Source organism: Babylonia areolata, chromosome 1 (assembly GCF_041734735.1).
Source record: "Babylonia areolata isolate BAREFJ2019XMU chromosome 1, ASM4173473v1, whole genome shotgun sequence".
Classification (NCBI taxonomy): Eukaryota; Metazoa; Mollusca; class Gastropoda; order Neogastropoda; family Buccinidae; genus Babylonia; species Babylonia areolata.
Window position 1 is genome coordinate 98360950 of NC_134876.1, and position 16849 is coordinate 98377798.

At 42.4% G+C, this 16849-nt stretch overlaps 1 protein-coding gene across 1 annotated transcript in view; it reads right to left on the reverse strand.

Moving 5' to 3' along the window:
* LOC143294490 (cytosolic Fe-S cluster assembly factor NUBP1 homolog) overlaps positions 1 to 16849 on the reverse strand; it is a 48844-nt gene that overhangs the window by 17009 nt on the left and 14986 nt on the right. Inside the window, exons 4-5 of the mRNA XM_076605893.1 lie at positions 5291 to 5359; positions 3146 to 3178 (exon numbers count right to left, since the gene is read on the reverse strand). Coding sequence (XP_076462008.1) covers positions 3146 to 3178; positions 5291 to 5359 — 102 coding nt within the window. The remainder of the gene's footprint in view (positions 1 to 3145; positions 3179 to 5290; positions 5360 to 16849) is intronic.

Genomic DNA, 16849 nt, shown 5'->3' on the forward strand with positions numbered 1-16849 from the left:
ATTGCGGTGGTCTGGATGCTAGTCAATTGGATGAGACGACAAACCGCGGTCCCATGCGCAGCATGCAGTTAGCGCATGTAAAAAAACAACCCATAGCAACAAAAGGGTTGCTCTGGCAAATTCTGTAGAAAAAATCCACTTCAATAGGAAAACAAATAAAACTGCAGGCAGGAAAAATACAAAAAAAAATGGGTGGCACTCTCATTGTAGCAACGCGCTCTCTCGAAATTCACACAGAAAAATCTGTTGTGACAAAAAGAGTAATACAATACAATGCAATGCAATACAAAAAGCTTCACGTCTCACTTGGAAAGGACAAAGAAAAGGGACAAGCCAGCCTGGACAGTAGCATAGCAACCATCATACGCCATCTAGTCCTTGTGTTCAATCATTGACAGGGAGTTGTGCTGATCCCATTCAGGACAATAGGATGCAGGGGGGGTCAACACGCACACCTCCCTCCTCCCCGTCATCTATTATGCACATCACTCATCGCCCTCAGGCCCTGGGGTTTCTGCCACTGTGGGGCTGGAACAGGGGTGAAGGAATGAATTTCTTGCTCACTGTCCAGCCCACTGTGGGGCTGGAACAGGGGTGAAGGAATGAATTTCTTGCTCACTGTCCAGCCCACTGTGAGGCTGGAACGGGGGTGAAGGAGAGAATTTGTTGCTTACTGTCCAGCACACTGTGGGGCTGGAATGGGGGTGAAGGAATGAATTTGTTGCTTACTGTCCAGCCCACTGTGGGGCTGGAATGGGGGTGAAGGGATGAATTCATTGCTTACTGCCCAGCCCACTGTGGGGCTGGAAGGGGGGTGAAGGGATGAATTTGTTGCTTACTGTCCAGCCCACTGTGGGGCTGGAATGGGGGTGAAGGAGTGAATTTGTTGCTTACTGCCCGGTCCACTGTGGGGCTGGAATGGGGGTGAAGGGATGAATTTGTTGCTTACTGCCCAGCCCACTGTGGGGCTGGAATGGGGAGTGAAGGGATGAATTTGTTGCTTACTGTCCAGCCCACTGTGGGGCTGGAATGGGGGTGAAGGAGTGAATTTGTTGCTTACTGTCCAGCCCACTGTGGGGTTAGAATGGGGGTGAAGGAACAAATTTGTTGCTTACTGCCCAGCCCACTGTGGGGCTGGAATGGGGAGTGAAGGAATGAATTTGTTGCTTACTGTCCAGCCCACTGTGGGGCTGGAATGGGGGTGAAGGGATGAATTTGCTGCTTACTGTCCAGCCCACTGTGCTGGGCCACATTAGTGCTGGAAAACTGTTAAAAACACTGATCCTGTTAATCCTGGGGAAAAGTACCCCACCCCACCCCCAAACAACAACAACAACAACAAAACAAGGAGAGAAAAAAAAAAACAGGAAAAAGAGTTTCAGGCACACGTACAGTCATGTTCATGAACATAAAGTTAGGATATGCCTCTGACCTTGACCATTCCATCAATTTCTCAACAAAGATATTAAAAAAAACACACCCAAAAACCCCAGCTAATGTGAAAATAAACATTATGAAATATGTAATACAGAAGCTTTTTATACATATCTATAATAACAGACAAACAAAACCAAAAATTTCCAACAGACATCTCACTAATCAGCTGCCAACAAAATACAACACAGTAAGACTGCCCAATTATAATCAAAAGTCCAGAAAAAAAAAAATTCAAGGCATTCCAGAAAAACGACAAAAACATGGGTGAATGGCCCAGCATGGCAGAGTATACCACTGGAGGAGACGACAGAATGAAAGGAAAAGGCCAGAAACAAAGAGAGTGATAGAAAAAAAAAGGGGGAGGAAATTTCAAGCACAGAATTTCTAGAAGGTGGGGTTACAATTCATCATATTGTATTGCTGGTTTTTTTTTGTATTTGTTTTAATTCTTTGTCACAACAGATTTATCTGCATGAAATTCTCCTGTGGGAATACACATTTCCACAGTGCAGCACCACCTTTTTTTTTTTCTTTTTTTTTCTGTCTGCAAGTATATATATAGAAAAAAAAATTTTTTATATAGGAAAACAAATATTGTTTTATTATTTAAAAAAAGAAAAAAAAAGAAAAGAAAAGAATTTACTATATTCAATTATTTTTACCAGGGACAACCATTTTATTGCTGTGTTTTCTTTTGTGCTGTATTTTTCTTTCTTTTTCAAACCTGCGCTGAGAGCTGAACGAGATCCCAGCATCCCCCTGGTGGAAACCTCAACAGGGAGGCACCAAGTGGATGAATAATTGACAGTCGGGAAACACGGGGTGGCGGTTTCTCCTACCGCCACACACCTCACCACAACACAAAAACTGACAGCTACTGTGTTGGGATGCATCGACCGACTTAGAAACATTATGCACAGTGCTTTCATCATGTTCTGTATGTATGCGAAAAAAATGGATTTGTGTGTGTGTGTGTGTGTGTGTGTGTGTGTGTGTGTGTGTGTGTGTGTGTACATGTGCATGCCAGCATACATGTGTGAGTACATGTGTCCACAGGCAGTGTGTAAGACACACAGAGTGGCAGAGTATCAATAGCAGTATCAGTAGCTCAAGGAGGCGCCACTGCGTTTGGACAAACCCACATACGCTACACCATATCTGCTTAGCAGAAGCCTGACCAGCAGCGTTACCCAATGCGCTTAGTCAGGCCTTGAGAAAGAAAAAATAATAAGAAGAAGAAGAAATACGAATAAAATAAAAAGACAGAAATGATGATAAATAAGCAAATAAACAAATAAATGTAAAACATGCAGACACACATACACATACATACGAACACACACACATGCATAACAGATATGCAACAAACATGCAGTTTCACAGATAGGAAAGCACAAATACACATAAACGTACACGTTTGTGGCAGAAAGACTGTATACATAAACATTTTTCAAATGTTATCAATGCAGCAAAATAGCAGGCTTGCTGAATTCAAAAACAAATAAATAATTGAATACATAAAATTCTGAAGAAAAAAAACAAAAAAACAAAAAAAAAACCCTGAAGAAACCAGAAAATGTTTAACAAGGAAACAGACAGAGGAAATCATCAACACAGAAATGAATGTGTGAATAAGACAGACAGACAGACAGACAGACAGATGAAAAGACACAGGGCACATGTCGAGTTCCAACACTGATATACTTACAATTGGCGACCAGCCAGATGAACTTTGGTGCACCTATCAAAAATGAACGCAATCAAAATTCAATACACTGTCTTCGCTGTTCACAACATGAATGTAAACATCCCGAAACATACTGCCATGTATTTTCTTTTTTCAATGTGTTCACCCTTTGTGTGTGGTGGGACTGGGGGCTGTAATATGACACGTAGGAATGTGCGTGCATGCGTGTGTGTGCATATGTGTGTATGTGTTTGAGTGTGTATGTGTATGTGTGTGTGTGTTTGAGTGTGTGTGTATGTGTGTTTGAGTGTGAGTGTAAGTATGTGTGTGTGTGTGTGTGGAAGGGGATGTGTTTGGGGGGAGGGAGGGTGCGTGTGTCTTTCTTATGTTATCTTATTTTATGTTATTTCATGTTATTTTTATTTATTGACTCACTTGTGAACAAAGTGAGTCTATGTTTTAACCCGGTGTTCGGTTGTCTCTGTGTGTGTGTGTGTGTGTGTGTGTCTTGTGTCCGTGGTAAACTTTAACATTGACATTTTCTCTGCAAATACTTTCTCAGTTGACACCAAATTAGGCATAAAAATAGGAAAAAATTAGTTCTTTCCAGTCATCTTGTTTAAAACAATACTGCACCTCTGGGATGGGCACACAAAAAATAATAATGAAACCTAATTATATGCAAACTGCATTTACTGTTATATTTATATTTTTTGTATTCTCTAAACTTGGCACTTTGATCTGATATTCTGACCCAACAACAAGAGCAGTCATCATTATCATTTTTTGTTCAAACAGGAACTTCTTTTGCTAAGCATGGAAGTTTTATTTATTTTGTAAACGTTTTAGTGCAGATAGTAAAAAAGGGAAATTACTCTGTAATTAATGCTAGGGGACTTAATTTGCTTTAAACTGATCTTTCTCATCTTAAACATTACATTTTGAAATTATACTCAATACATAAAAAGCTTGTGTGTTTTACTCTCAGTCACAAGTGAGTCTTGAAGGCCTCGCCTCTCTTGTTTATTCATTTGTTTATCTATTTTCCCCTCAGGACTTGAGTGCGTTGAGTTACGCTGCTGGTAAGGCATCTGCTTGTAAGATGTGGAGCAGCTCATAGTCACAGTGATGCCTCCTGGAGCAACTGAACTGAACTGTTCACTGCATTCTGTCACAACTGGTTCACCCTCTTTGTGTAGCTTTACATCAACAGCATTGAAAACAGTTATTGATTGAATGTAACACCTCAATCAAAATAGGTATAATGTGTTATTTTTCTGAATATTACTAGTGCTGTGAATAAACTTTTTTTGATAACAAATTCTTATTTTATGTTTTCATTTAACAAGAATAAATACTGTAAACCACTTATAGCTAGCTATCAGAGGTCAAAGGTTGGGGGATGAGGGGGGAGAACAAATTATCTCCCCTGACACAATGATAATTGGATTTTTAGTTTCAAAATGTATGGGATTTTGTCTGTGGCGTTTGGACACTTTTTTTCACAGAAATTCTGAGGAAGAAAACCAAGGCCAGGAAAACAATAACTGCCTGATCCCAGATTTGCTGCGTAAACTGGAAAAAAAAGTTCACACCATTCTGTGAGTCACGTAAGGGGAAAAGGAGATTTTCCCATGTCTAGGTGTTCGGGGCAGCCAGTCTGGGTCAGCTGTGAAATGTGCCATCAAATTTCCCATGCACTTCTACAGCTGTAATGTCAACGACACACAGACACACACCTGTCCACACACACACACATACACACAGACACACACCTGTTCACACACACACAGACACACACCTGTCCACACACACACATACACACACCTGTCCACACACACACACATACACACAGACACACACCTGTCCACACACACACATACACACACCTGTCCACACACACACACATACACACAGACACACACCTGTCCACACACACACATACACACAGACACACACCTGTCCACACACACACACACATACACACAGACACACACCTGTCCACACACACACATACCACAGACACACACCTGTCCACACACTCACACAGACAGACACAGAAACACTGGCACACACACACAGAAACACAGACACAGACACATAGACACACATGCACACACACACATGCACACACACAAGCACACACACACACACACACACACACACCTGTTCTCCAGCCACCCCCATGATGGTGGGTATGGACGGCCCACAAATGTCCACATCCAGTACTGCCACCTGCACACACACAGGTAAAAAAATCCACCAAACTGTGACAGATTCAGGTTAAAGGTCCCATGGCCATCACCATGATTTGCTCTCAGATCTAGATAACGCATAATACACACATGTATGCTTTCACTCCTCAACCTGTCTTGAAAAATACAGGGAAATCTCCATGACAGACTCAAGACATGTTACAGAAACTGATGGGCTGTGAAGATGCCAGTCATGAAGGTAACACAGGCATGTTCTTCGTGATAAAATCTTGATTTGGTGGATACCAAACGGGCGCAATAGCCGAGTGGTTAAAGCATTGGACTTTCAATCTGAGGGTCCCGGATTTGAATCTTCGTGGCGCCTGGTGGGTGAAGGGTGGAGATTTTTCCAATCTCTCAGGTCAACATATGTGCAGACCAGCCAGTGCCTGAACCCCCTTCATGTGTATACGCACACAGAAGATCAAATATGCACGTTAAAGATCCTGTAATCCATATCAGCGTTCGGTGGGTTATGGAAACAAGAACATACCCAGCATGCACAAACCCCGAAAACAGAGTATGGCTGCCTACATGGTGGGGTAAATAAACAAAACGGTCATACACGTGAAATGTTAAATGTTACATGTCTGTGTGTGTGTGTGTAGGTGTGTGTGCCTGAAATCTGATTGAATGACACAGGAAACGAATGATGAGTGCCCAATGGCAGCCGTCAGTCGGCTCTACCCAGGTAGGCAGCCTGTTGTGTAAAATGACTCCGTGTTTGTAAAGCGCTTAAAGCTTGGTCTCCAACCAAGGATAGGTGCTATATAAGTATCCATATCAATCAGTCAGTCAATGAATACCACATGTTCTGCTCTGAGATAATACATTTAGGCTTTTCACTCCTCAATCTGTCTTGATGTGCCCAACACCAGTTATGCTGCTGGATCCAAATCAGAAGTAATTCATCAGTGCATGTACGATTCCAGTCCTCAATCTGCCTTGATTTAATCAAAACCACACGTTTTGCTCTCATATCAAAATAATGGATAACACATACAACTTAAAAGATTTCACTCCTGTGCAGAACTAGGGCAGCAAACCACATCAGAAAGCACAGTCAGTCAGTCATCAAGACATGTTTCATGTGGAGGTTCAGCCCTGCCAGGTCTGTAACGGAGGACAATACTCAGCTTCCCCTCATTTCAAAATGTGTTGTGCCATGGCTGTTTCTAAGGACAACATCAAGGTTTCCCCTCATTTCAAAATGTGTTGTGCCATGGCTGTTTCTAAGGACAATGTCAAGGTTTCCCCTCATTTGAAAAAGTGTTGTTTCAGGGCTGTTACTGAGGACAATGTCACGGTTTCCCCTCATTTCAAAATGTGTAGTGCCATGGCTGTTTCTGAGGACAATGTCAAGGTTTCCCCTCATTTCACAATGTGTCGTTTCAGGGCTGTTACTGAGGACAATGTCAAGGTTTCCCCTCATTTCAAAATGTGTCGTTTCAGGGCTGTTACTGAGGACAATGTCAAGGTTTCCCCTCCTTTGAAAAAGTGTTGTTTCAGGGCTGTTACTGAGGACAATGTCAAGGTTTCCCCTCCTTTGAAAAAGTGTTGTTTCAGGGCTGTTACTGAGGACAATGTCAAGGTTTCCGCTCCTTTGAAAAAGTGCTGTTTCAGGGCTGTTACTGAGGGCAACTGAGGAGGAAGGTGGCAGAATGGGTAAGACACTCATCTCCAAATACAGAGTTTGTGAGGGTCTGGGTTCAAACCCCACTCTCACCCTCTCCCAAGTCTGAACTGGAAAATCAAACTGGGCATCCAGTCATTTAGATGAGACAATAAACCGAGGTCCCATGTGCAGCAAGCAATTTGAGCACTAAAAAAGAACCCACGGCAACAAGAGTGTTGTCCTCTGGCAAAATTCTGTAGAAGAAATCCACTCCGATAGGTGCATAAATATAAATGCATGCACTCAAGGCCTGACTTTGCATGTAGGGTCAAGCAGCTGGTCAGGCATCTTCCTAGCAGATGTGGTGTAGCGTATACTGGTTTGTCAAAATGCAGTGACGCCTCCTTGAGAAACTGAAACTGACGACAATGTCAAGCTTTCCCCTCATTTCAAAGTGTGACACACTATAGTGAGCTCATCCTTTCTTTCTGCTGTGATCACTACATTCCTGTGGGGCCCTGACACTGTCCTCTGCTACAGTCCTGGCACAAATACAGTGCTGCTTGATACTGAGAAAGAAAGTTCGTTCGTTTATTTACTTATAGTCTGTTCATCTAAGATGATGATATTAGACTGAAAATAAATGATATTATTATTATTATTTGGATTATTATCATTCCTATCATAATGATGATTGTTAGTATTAATTAGAAATTGACATTTCTGTATATTCGAATGAAAAGTGGGGTGGTTGAGGGGGGGGCAAGGGGGAGGGGACTAAGAAAGGAAGAGAGAGAGAGAGAGACAGACAGACAGACAGACACAGAGAGAGACAGACAGACAGAGAGAACAGAATGTGGAAAAGATAGAGTACAAAATCTAAAATGGAGAGGGTGAGAAAGAAAGAAAGAGATAAATATGCTGAAACTATATCTCAGCCTCTTCATATCCCCATGATCACACATAGGGATATGAGTGGTTTTTGTGTGTGTGTGTGTTTGTTTTTTATCATGCAGAGACTATCTACAATATGAGAACATAAAATAGTTCTGAAGTGTTTTATTGGGAAATAAAATCAAGCAGAGGGAGCAATAATGCAAACATTATCCCTTTACAAGTAAGTACTCACTCTCTCTTGAAATAAAAACAAAACACCCTCATACTTTGACGATGCAGTTACAATGTATACATGTGTGTGTGTGTGTGTGTGTGTGTGTGTGTGTGAACTCACACACGTGTATTTATGTGTAAACATGTGCCCTTGTTTTTCAGTTTCCCTCACCCTCAAGTGTCTTGTTGGATACATTATGACTCATCTGCCCTCAGGCCTTCATTGATTGTTGCTGTGGAAAGGAAGATCAGGCTGGGGTTAAGTCCTTCACTGATTCTCTCACCAGCCCTCTGCTTAGTGTGTCACTGTATGTGTGTCTGTACATACAAGTGTGTACATGCTTCTGTGTGTGTGTGTGTGTGTGTGTGCACGCGCGCGTGTGCATGTGTGCGTGAGTGTGTGCAAGCACTTGCCCAAGCGAGTGTGTGTGTGCGCAAAGGTCGCATACATATCAGTACAAGTATACGTGTCAGTCTGAGTGCATACATGATAAGCATGTATTACTTTGTGACAACAGATTTCTCTGTGTGAAATTCAGGCTGTTCTCCCCAGGGAAAGCCTGTCACCAGAATGCAGTGCCACACCCCCTTCTTCCCCTTTTGGTATGTCTGCAAATGTATTTGTTTTATGTATGGCTACTCTAAGTTTACATTTGGGCCAACAGCAAAGTGAGAGCTGTATTATCAATGGTTTCTCCAGTCAATGGGAAATCATTTACAGCTTAGTCTTTTGTGAAGGACTATGACTCTCAAACTAGGAGGAAAAATTGCACTGGCTCTTAGTGCTGCAGCCTTGTGGGCTAGTTGGCCTTTGGGAACCATCCCAACACCGACTGTCCTAAAACCCTCTTGGCCGAGAGAGTGGGGATGTAACTTGGGCAAGACACTCTCCACTATAATCAAATTCTAGCCCAAACAGTCGGAACAGCAGTTGCCTCCTCTGCTGCTCTGATGGTCATAGTCGGACACGACTGACTATCATATACTCTGATTCTGGATACACACACAAGAAGTTTCCACCAGATGGCATGAAACCATCAAAATACACAAGTTCCATTTCTGATTCTAAGTTAGGGGAAGTCTTCTATATTGGTTTCACAGCAACAGTGGGGCTTATTTCCAATTTGTTGCCACGGGCAACCCTTTTTCGCCATGGGTTCCTTTATGCTTGATTAGTGCACGCTGCACACGGGACACTTGATCTTTAATTGTCCCCTGGGCCTGTCCATCCCCCACAACCACCAATGACTGCCAGCTGCTGTCCAGTGAATAATGGATAGTGGACAAGACAGCCAGTACAACACCAACAACAACTGTGTACTGTCCACCCTGTTCTATGGCTCAGAACGCTGGAGGATGACTCACAGCGACCTAACCAAGTTGTCAACCTTCCACACAAAAAAACCTGTGAACATTCCTGTAAATCTTCTGGCTCAGCACCATCCCCAGTCAACAAGCACGTGCCCAGTGCAATCAAGAGAACATGGACACCATCACCATGAGAAGGTGATGGAAATGAACTGAACAAGACAGCAATGTAACATCACCCAGGCAGCCCTTCGCTGGACACCAGAAGGTTTGACGCAAGAGAGGAAGGCCAAAAAAACACCTGAGGCAGAACTGTGGAAGGAGAACTCCAGACCCTGAAGCACACCTGGGGTACCGTTCAGAGACTGGCCCAAACAGACAACAGTGGTGGATCTTCATTGCTGCCCTGCATACCAGAGAGCATAATGGGCTGCAACTTTGAAAAATATGTAAACACGAGCTGCAGAAGGCACACATTATATTCACAAAACTGCCCCTTCCTATCTCTGTGGCTGCCTTCACCTCTACACTCCATCTCGCTCACTACGATTGGCTTCGGATCCACTCTGTTTACGCACACCCAGATTCAAACACTCGACTGTTGGCCGCCGTTCTTTCTCTGTCTCTGGATCTTGCGATTGGAATGAACTTCCTCTTTCGCTTCGTCAAGTCTCCACTCTCAGCTCTTTCAAGTCTGGCCTTAAAACCCACCTCTTCCCAAAATAGCCTCCCTTGCCTGCCTCTTCCTTGTCTTTAGTTTCTACAGTTTTAGAGTTATGCATGCGTGTGAAAGACTGGTGCGAAAGCGCTTTGATTTGTCTCTGCACAAGATTCAGCGGTATATAAATACCATTATTATTCATTATTATTATTATTATATGCAACTCCTATGACATAGAGAAAACAAGACTGGATATCGTTTCTTGTGTGCAGTCCAGTCGACCACACAGAGCCATAGCCTGGCTGTAATTGTAAACACTGCAGATATTGATCCCATGTAACAGAAGAAACAGCAACAGAAAACAGAACAACAGCAACCAGAAGTTCAATAATAAAAGCAGAGGAGAAGAAAAAGAAAGAAATGAAACAAGTACAAGGAAAGAAAGAATGAAAGACTGGACAAAGAAAGAAAGAAAGAAGGGGAAAAAAACAACAGAGGAAAGAAAGAATGAAAGATTGGACAAAGAAAGAAAGAAAGAAAGAAGAAGAAAAAACAGAGGAAAGAAAGAATGAAAGATTGGACAAAGAAAGAAAGAAAGAAGAAGAAAAAACAGAAGAAAGAAAGAATGAAAGACTGGACAAAGAAAGAAAGAAGGAAAAAAAACTGAGGAAAGAATGAAAGACTGGACAAAGAAAGAAAGAAAGAAGAAGAAAAAACAGAGGAAAGAAAGAACTAAACAAAGAAAGATTGAAGGAAAGAGACAAAAAAAAAAAAGTAAGAAGAAAAAAAACGGAGAGAAAAGAATGAAAGAAAGCAGGAAGTTTCAGTTTCTCAAGGAGGCATCACTGCGTTCAGGCAAATCCATACTTGCTACTCCACATCCGCTAAGCAGATGCCTGACAGCAGATAACCCAACATGCTTAGTCAGGCCTTGAGTGCAGGCACGTATATCTGTTCACCTATCACAGTGGATTTCTCCTACAGAATTTTGCCAGAGGACAACACTTTCGTTGCCATGGGCTCTTTTCCAGTGCGCCAAGTGCATGCTGCACACAGGACCTCAGTTTAATCATCCCAGAGAGCAGGAAAGGAAGAAAAAAGAAAAAGATTAAGTATTTAAAAAAGAAAAAAGAAAAAAAAAAGACAGACAGAAAACATATAGAAACAAAGAAAACCTGAAAAGAATGCAAACATATAGAAACAAAGAAAACCTGAAAAGAATGCAAACATATAGAAACAAAGAAAACCGGAAAAGAATGCAAACATACAGAAACAAAGAAAACCGGAAAAGAATGCAAACATATAGAAACAAAGAAAACCGGAAAAGAATGCAAAAACATATAGAAACAAAGAAAACCAGAAAAGAATGCAAACATATAGAAACAAAGAAAACCGGAAAAGAATGCAAAAACATATAGAAACAAAGAAAACCGGAAAAGAATGCAAAAACATATAGAAACAAAGAAAACCGGAAAAGAATGCAAACAAAAGAGAGAAGAAAAAAAAATTAAAGACACATAGAAACAGACACACATCAAAAGTTTCAGTTTCAGTTTCACTTTCTCAAGGAGGCGTCACTGCGTTCGGACAAATCCATACACGCTACACCACATCTGTTGAGCAGATGCCTGACCAGCAGCATAACCCAACGCGCTTAAAAAACAAAAACAAAATAAATTCAACCTGCTGAGTCCAAACTAAAGATCTTTCCACACCAGCAGACACACACATCAATCGTCAGGGGCCATTGAGTTTCCCCCGCATGACAAAACCCATTTGTGGTGTTGGATAATTGATAGCAACACCATTTTCATTCAACGCTCAACTGTCACAGTCGTCAAAACAAAGTTTCAGTTTCAGTTTCAAGGAGGTGTTGAAGTGTAGAGACTGATCCATATATGCTACACACCACATCTGCTTACAGAAAAATCAACATTTCTTTCATGCATGTGTGTGTGTGTGTGTGTGTGTGTGTGTGTGTGTGTGTGTGTGTGTGTGTGTGTGTGTGTGTGTGCATCTGTGTGTCTTTGTCAAGTCAAAATTTGTATTTCAAGATGGTAATTGAATAAGCAACAACTGCTTTTTTACGTCAAGCCAATTGACGAAAGGAAAAAAAAAGAAAAAAAAAAGGAGAAATATAAATTATAAAAAAAAACCACTTGAAAAGTGACTACATGCAAACATACAAGGATCATGTGATAATGAAATACACAGTTGCATTTCTGTTTCACTCTAATACACACAAAAACATACACATACACGAATTAAAAAAACACACATTGTCTGGCACACTCATACAACACAAGCAAACCACCAACAAAAGCATATACAAAACACTTCACAAAATAATAAATGAAGATAATGTTACTGATATTGTGTGCCTGTGTGTCTGTATGTGTAATACATCTGACTGACGTGTTATTGCAAACCAGTTTGAGAGGTTTGAAAGTGATAAATTAAAAAAAAAAGCCCTATTATTATCGTTGATATCATTATTATTGTTATCAGTGTTATTGCAATATCATTCTTATCATTACAGTTATCTGGTCAAGGATAGTACTGTGTGACGCCAGTGTTGAATTTTGTTTCTTGAGGCCAGTGTTGAATTTTGTTTCTCCAGGCGAGGAAGAGAGAGAGAGGGGGAGACACAGAGATGGAGACAGATAAGAGAACCTTTCTCTGGTACAGGGTTCCATTTGTTTTGCCACTCTGCTGGTTTTGAGTGGTGAGAAAGAGACACACAGCGAGAGACAGTGCTCTACACACAGACAGACTGTGACACACAGACACTGAGATAACACACACACACAAGGGACACACGAGAGAGACAGGCAGACCAACCAACAGATCGGCATTTGGACATAGATACAGACAGACAGACAGTCAAAGACACATGTAAACTGGAAAGAGAATGATAGAAAGAGAGAGAGAGAGAGAGAGAGGGAGGGAGGGAGACAGACAGAGAAGGAAAGTGAGAGAGAGAGACAGTAAATGGGAGAGAGAGAGAGAGAAAGAATGAGAGAACGAGAGAGAGAGAGAGAGAGAGAGAGAGAGAGAGAGTCAATCAATTAGTACATGAATCCTTATTTTCCTTGGTGGAGATATTAGCACATGGCTGACTTTCATTCCTCCCATTGTTTTCACACACACACATACACACACACACACAAACACACACACACATACACACACACATACACAAACACACACACACACACACAAACACACACAGACACACACACGCACACTTGCTTCCCAATAAACACAAAGAGAAGAGACAGACAGACAAGACAAAGTGTGACAAACACTGAGAGAATCAAGAACCACAAAGTGAGACAGATCAGACAGAACAGCATGCAGGGCAACGATCAATACACACAGACAGGAATGGCAGAGACCACAGTCAGAATGGGATTTTTGCTTGGCTGTCAAGCAAGTAGCAGCATGTTTTTTTTCACTTTCCTACAGCTCACTTTTCCTGCCTACCGGTTCCTGCCCCATTAAATGCCCATACGGATTCCCTGCACAGACAAACATCTCCCCTTTTATTTGCGTCATAACTGCCCCTCCTCAGTTTTTTGTTGTTTAAGCACCCCCATGCCCCAGGGTCTATCGTTTTCAAAGCACCACTTTCCTCCTCCAATAACAATCAGCTCAACTTTGACATTCAGCTTTCATCCCAAACAGCAGAGGATTACCGCAGGTTGGCGCATGCAATCCAATCCCTAAGTTTTCCAACACGAGCCGTGCCAAATCATTCTGTTAATCCGGATAAAAAGCATTGTACAATCTCACTGAATTACCTCTGCCCACCTAAACAGACGTCTCGGTCACAGTGGTAGCAGTCCTCAAGAGGGTGGTGTGATTTGGGGAACAAAGGGGGGTGGGGAGGTGGGGAGGTGGGGACTGGTGGTTGGATGCACATTTACCTCCCATATCTGACACACCAGACAACTGTTTAAAGTCCATACTGATGTCAAGCTTTGCATATCAAGAAATAACACGTGTCCTTTTTACCCAAACTACAACCTTCCAGAACATACACTTTCTTTAGTCTCTAAGGCCAACATGGTGTAGATTTAGTGCCAGTCTCGGCAGCTGATTATCTAATGATTCTCTGCAAAAAAGCAAGCAGAGTACATAAATGCAAGCAGTATTTGCACAACACACAGTTCAAACAAGCAGAGTACATTATACATAAATGGAAGCAGTATTTGCACAACACACAGTTCAAACAAGCAGGGTACTTCATACATAAATGGAAGCAGTATTTGCACAACACACAGTTCAAACAAGCAGAGTACTTCATGCATAAATGGAAGCACAACACACAATTCAAACAGACAAAACAAGCAAGCTCCTCTGTCTGCCCACTCAGCTGGAAAAAAATATAACAGTAAGTGTGTGTACAACATATGTTTTGTACCTCTCTGAATGAAAATCAAAATCAAATATTGTATTTCACTTTCAGTTATATAGATCATGTAACTGACTGAAAATTCTAATACCAGCATGATGCATTTTGAAGCCAAACAGAAAAGGACATAAAACGTCTTGCGTGTCTGCAGTGATTGATCTTGATGGCAACTAACAGGGCGTGAAAATGGAATAGATCCCTTCAGTGTGACATTATTTCAACCAGTCTGCTGTGTGTTTGTTTGATTAAGACTACAACTCTGTGAGTGTGTGTGTCAGTGAGTGAGTGAGTGAGTGAGTGAGTGAGTGAGAGAGAGAGAGAGAGTGTGTGTGTGTGTGTGTGTGTGTGCATGTGTGCATATGTGTGAGTGTGCGTACATGTGCATGTGTGTCCGCCTGTGCATATATTCACCTCTATGAGTGTGCTGCGCATACACACGTACTTACTCAATCCCATGACAGCAAGCATGCATAAGGATGCATGACTGAACGGATGATCATATGCCTGCATGTGTGTTCATGTAACTTAGAAGCCATATGCTCCTGTTTAAGCATGCGCTAAGAAGAAAAAAAAACCTCATCCAATTCTGCCAAACCAAGCAAAAACTGTTCAGCACAAACTAAAACTGGTTTGCCCACACCTAGACAGCAATTATACAGTGCCTGTCATGATGTCTCCTTTCAACCAGATCTACACACACACACACACACACACACACATACACGCACACACTCACACACACACACACACACTCACACACACACATACACAATTATATAGTGGATGTCATGATGTTTCCTTTCAACCAGATCTACACACACACACACACACACACACACACAAACGTGTGCACGCGCACACACACACACACACACACACACACTCTCACTCACATTCATACACACTTGTTCACACACACAAATACACACATATACGTACCAAAACACACACATGCTCTCACACAAGTATAACTAAAAGTTAAACGACATTACAGAACCAACACACATACTTTTCCTCAGATGTGTGTTACATCATATACACATGTTACATATCTGAAGACAAGAAATGAAAGTACAACTTCTACAACTACCAAATTCAACACACACACACACACACACACACACAAACACACACAAAGTACTTCAACTACAACTACCACATACACACATACAAGCCACTCGAACCACACCTCCCTCCAAACTCCACCTTCACCCCCCACCCCCACCCCACCCCCATCCACACACACACACACACATACAAATATCCCCAAATCCAGTCCGACAGGTTCCACTGTCCAACACCCCAGCCAGCAGGCAGTGGATCTGCGAAGCACTCAAGCAGTCAGCCCATTTTACCGGAGGTTTGGCAAGGCGACCCTCAGCGACAGGTTAGCCCCATAGCCCCCACCCCCCACAAGCGCCTTACTACCAGGACGATCAAAAACGGCCGGCTAGTCACCAGCCCCAAGAGCTTTGGATTAGCCAAAGCCTGTGCAGTCAGGGTGTGCAGTCGCACTCTGGTTGCCAAGGAGGTGTGGTGACCGTCGTCAAGGAGTGAGAGGGGATAAGTGTGACTGAAGGGGGGCAGGGGGTAGATATGGTGGTGGTCGTGTGTGTGTGTGTGTGTGTGTGTGTGTGTGTGTGTACGCAGGCAGGGGGTCATGATTTGAGGTCAGACAGGTGCCTGATCGTCGATACGTCCTGACAAGAAATAGACCTGTGTGGAGGACTGTGGCAGAAATGAACTTGGTTCAGTTCCTCCTTCAAATAAGTGTGCTCTCTCACTCTCGCTGTGTGTCTCTCTCTCTTTCCCTCTCTCTCTCTTTTACCCCCCCTCTCTCTCTCCCCCCCCCTCTCTCTCTGTCTCTTTTCCCCTCTCTCTCTCTGACTTTATGTACCACTCTGTGTGGGTGTGGGTGTGGGTGTGGGTGTGGGTGCATATGTGTGCCTCCATGGGCATACAGGCATGCGCGTATGGATGCATTCATATATGTTCATGTGCACGTGCACAAGCATGCATGCATGTGTGCACTCATGTGTGTGCATGTGTATGTGTGTGTGTGTGTGTGTGTGTGCATGTGTTTATGCTTGACTAATGTGTGTGTGTGTGTGTGTGTGCGTGCGCGCATGAATATCTGTTGTTTGTTTGAACAGGCAGTTCTATGAATCATTAGCCATACAAATTAATAGTCATTCGTAAATATCTGATGTTAATATATGCTTGACAACTGTGTAATACTATAACAGAACGACTGAGAAGATTTGCTCGAGTCATAATCTGTTCGTGTTGCACTTTTCTTAAAACTGATTCTCAATTTCTTTTTCTTTCACTACCTTTAATTCTGTGAGAGATCAAGTAG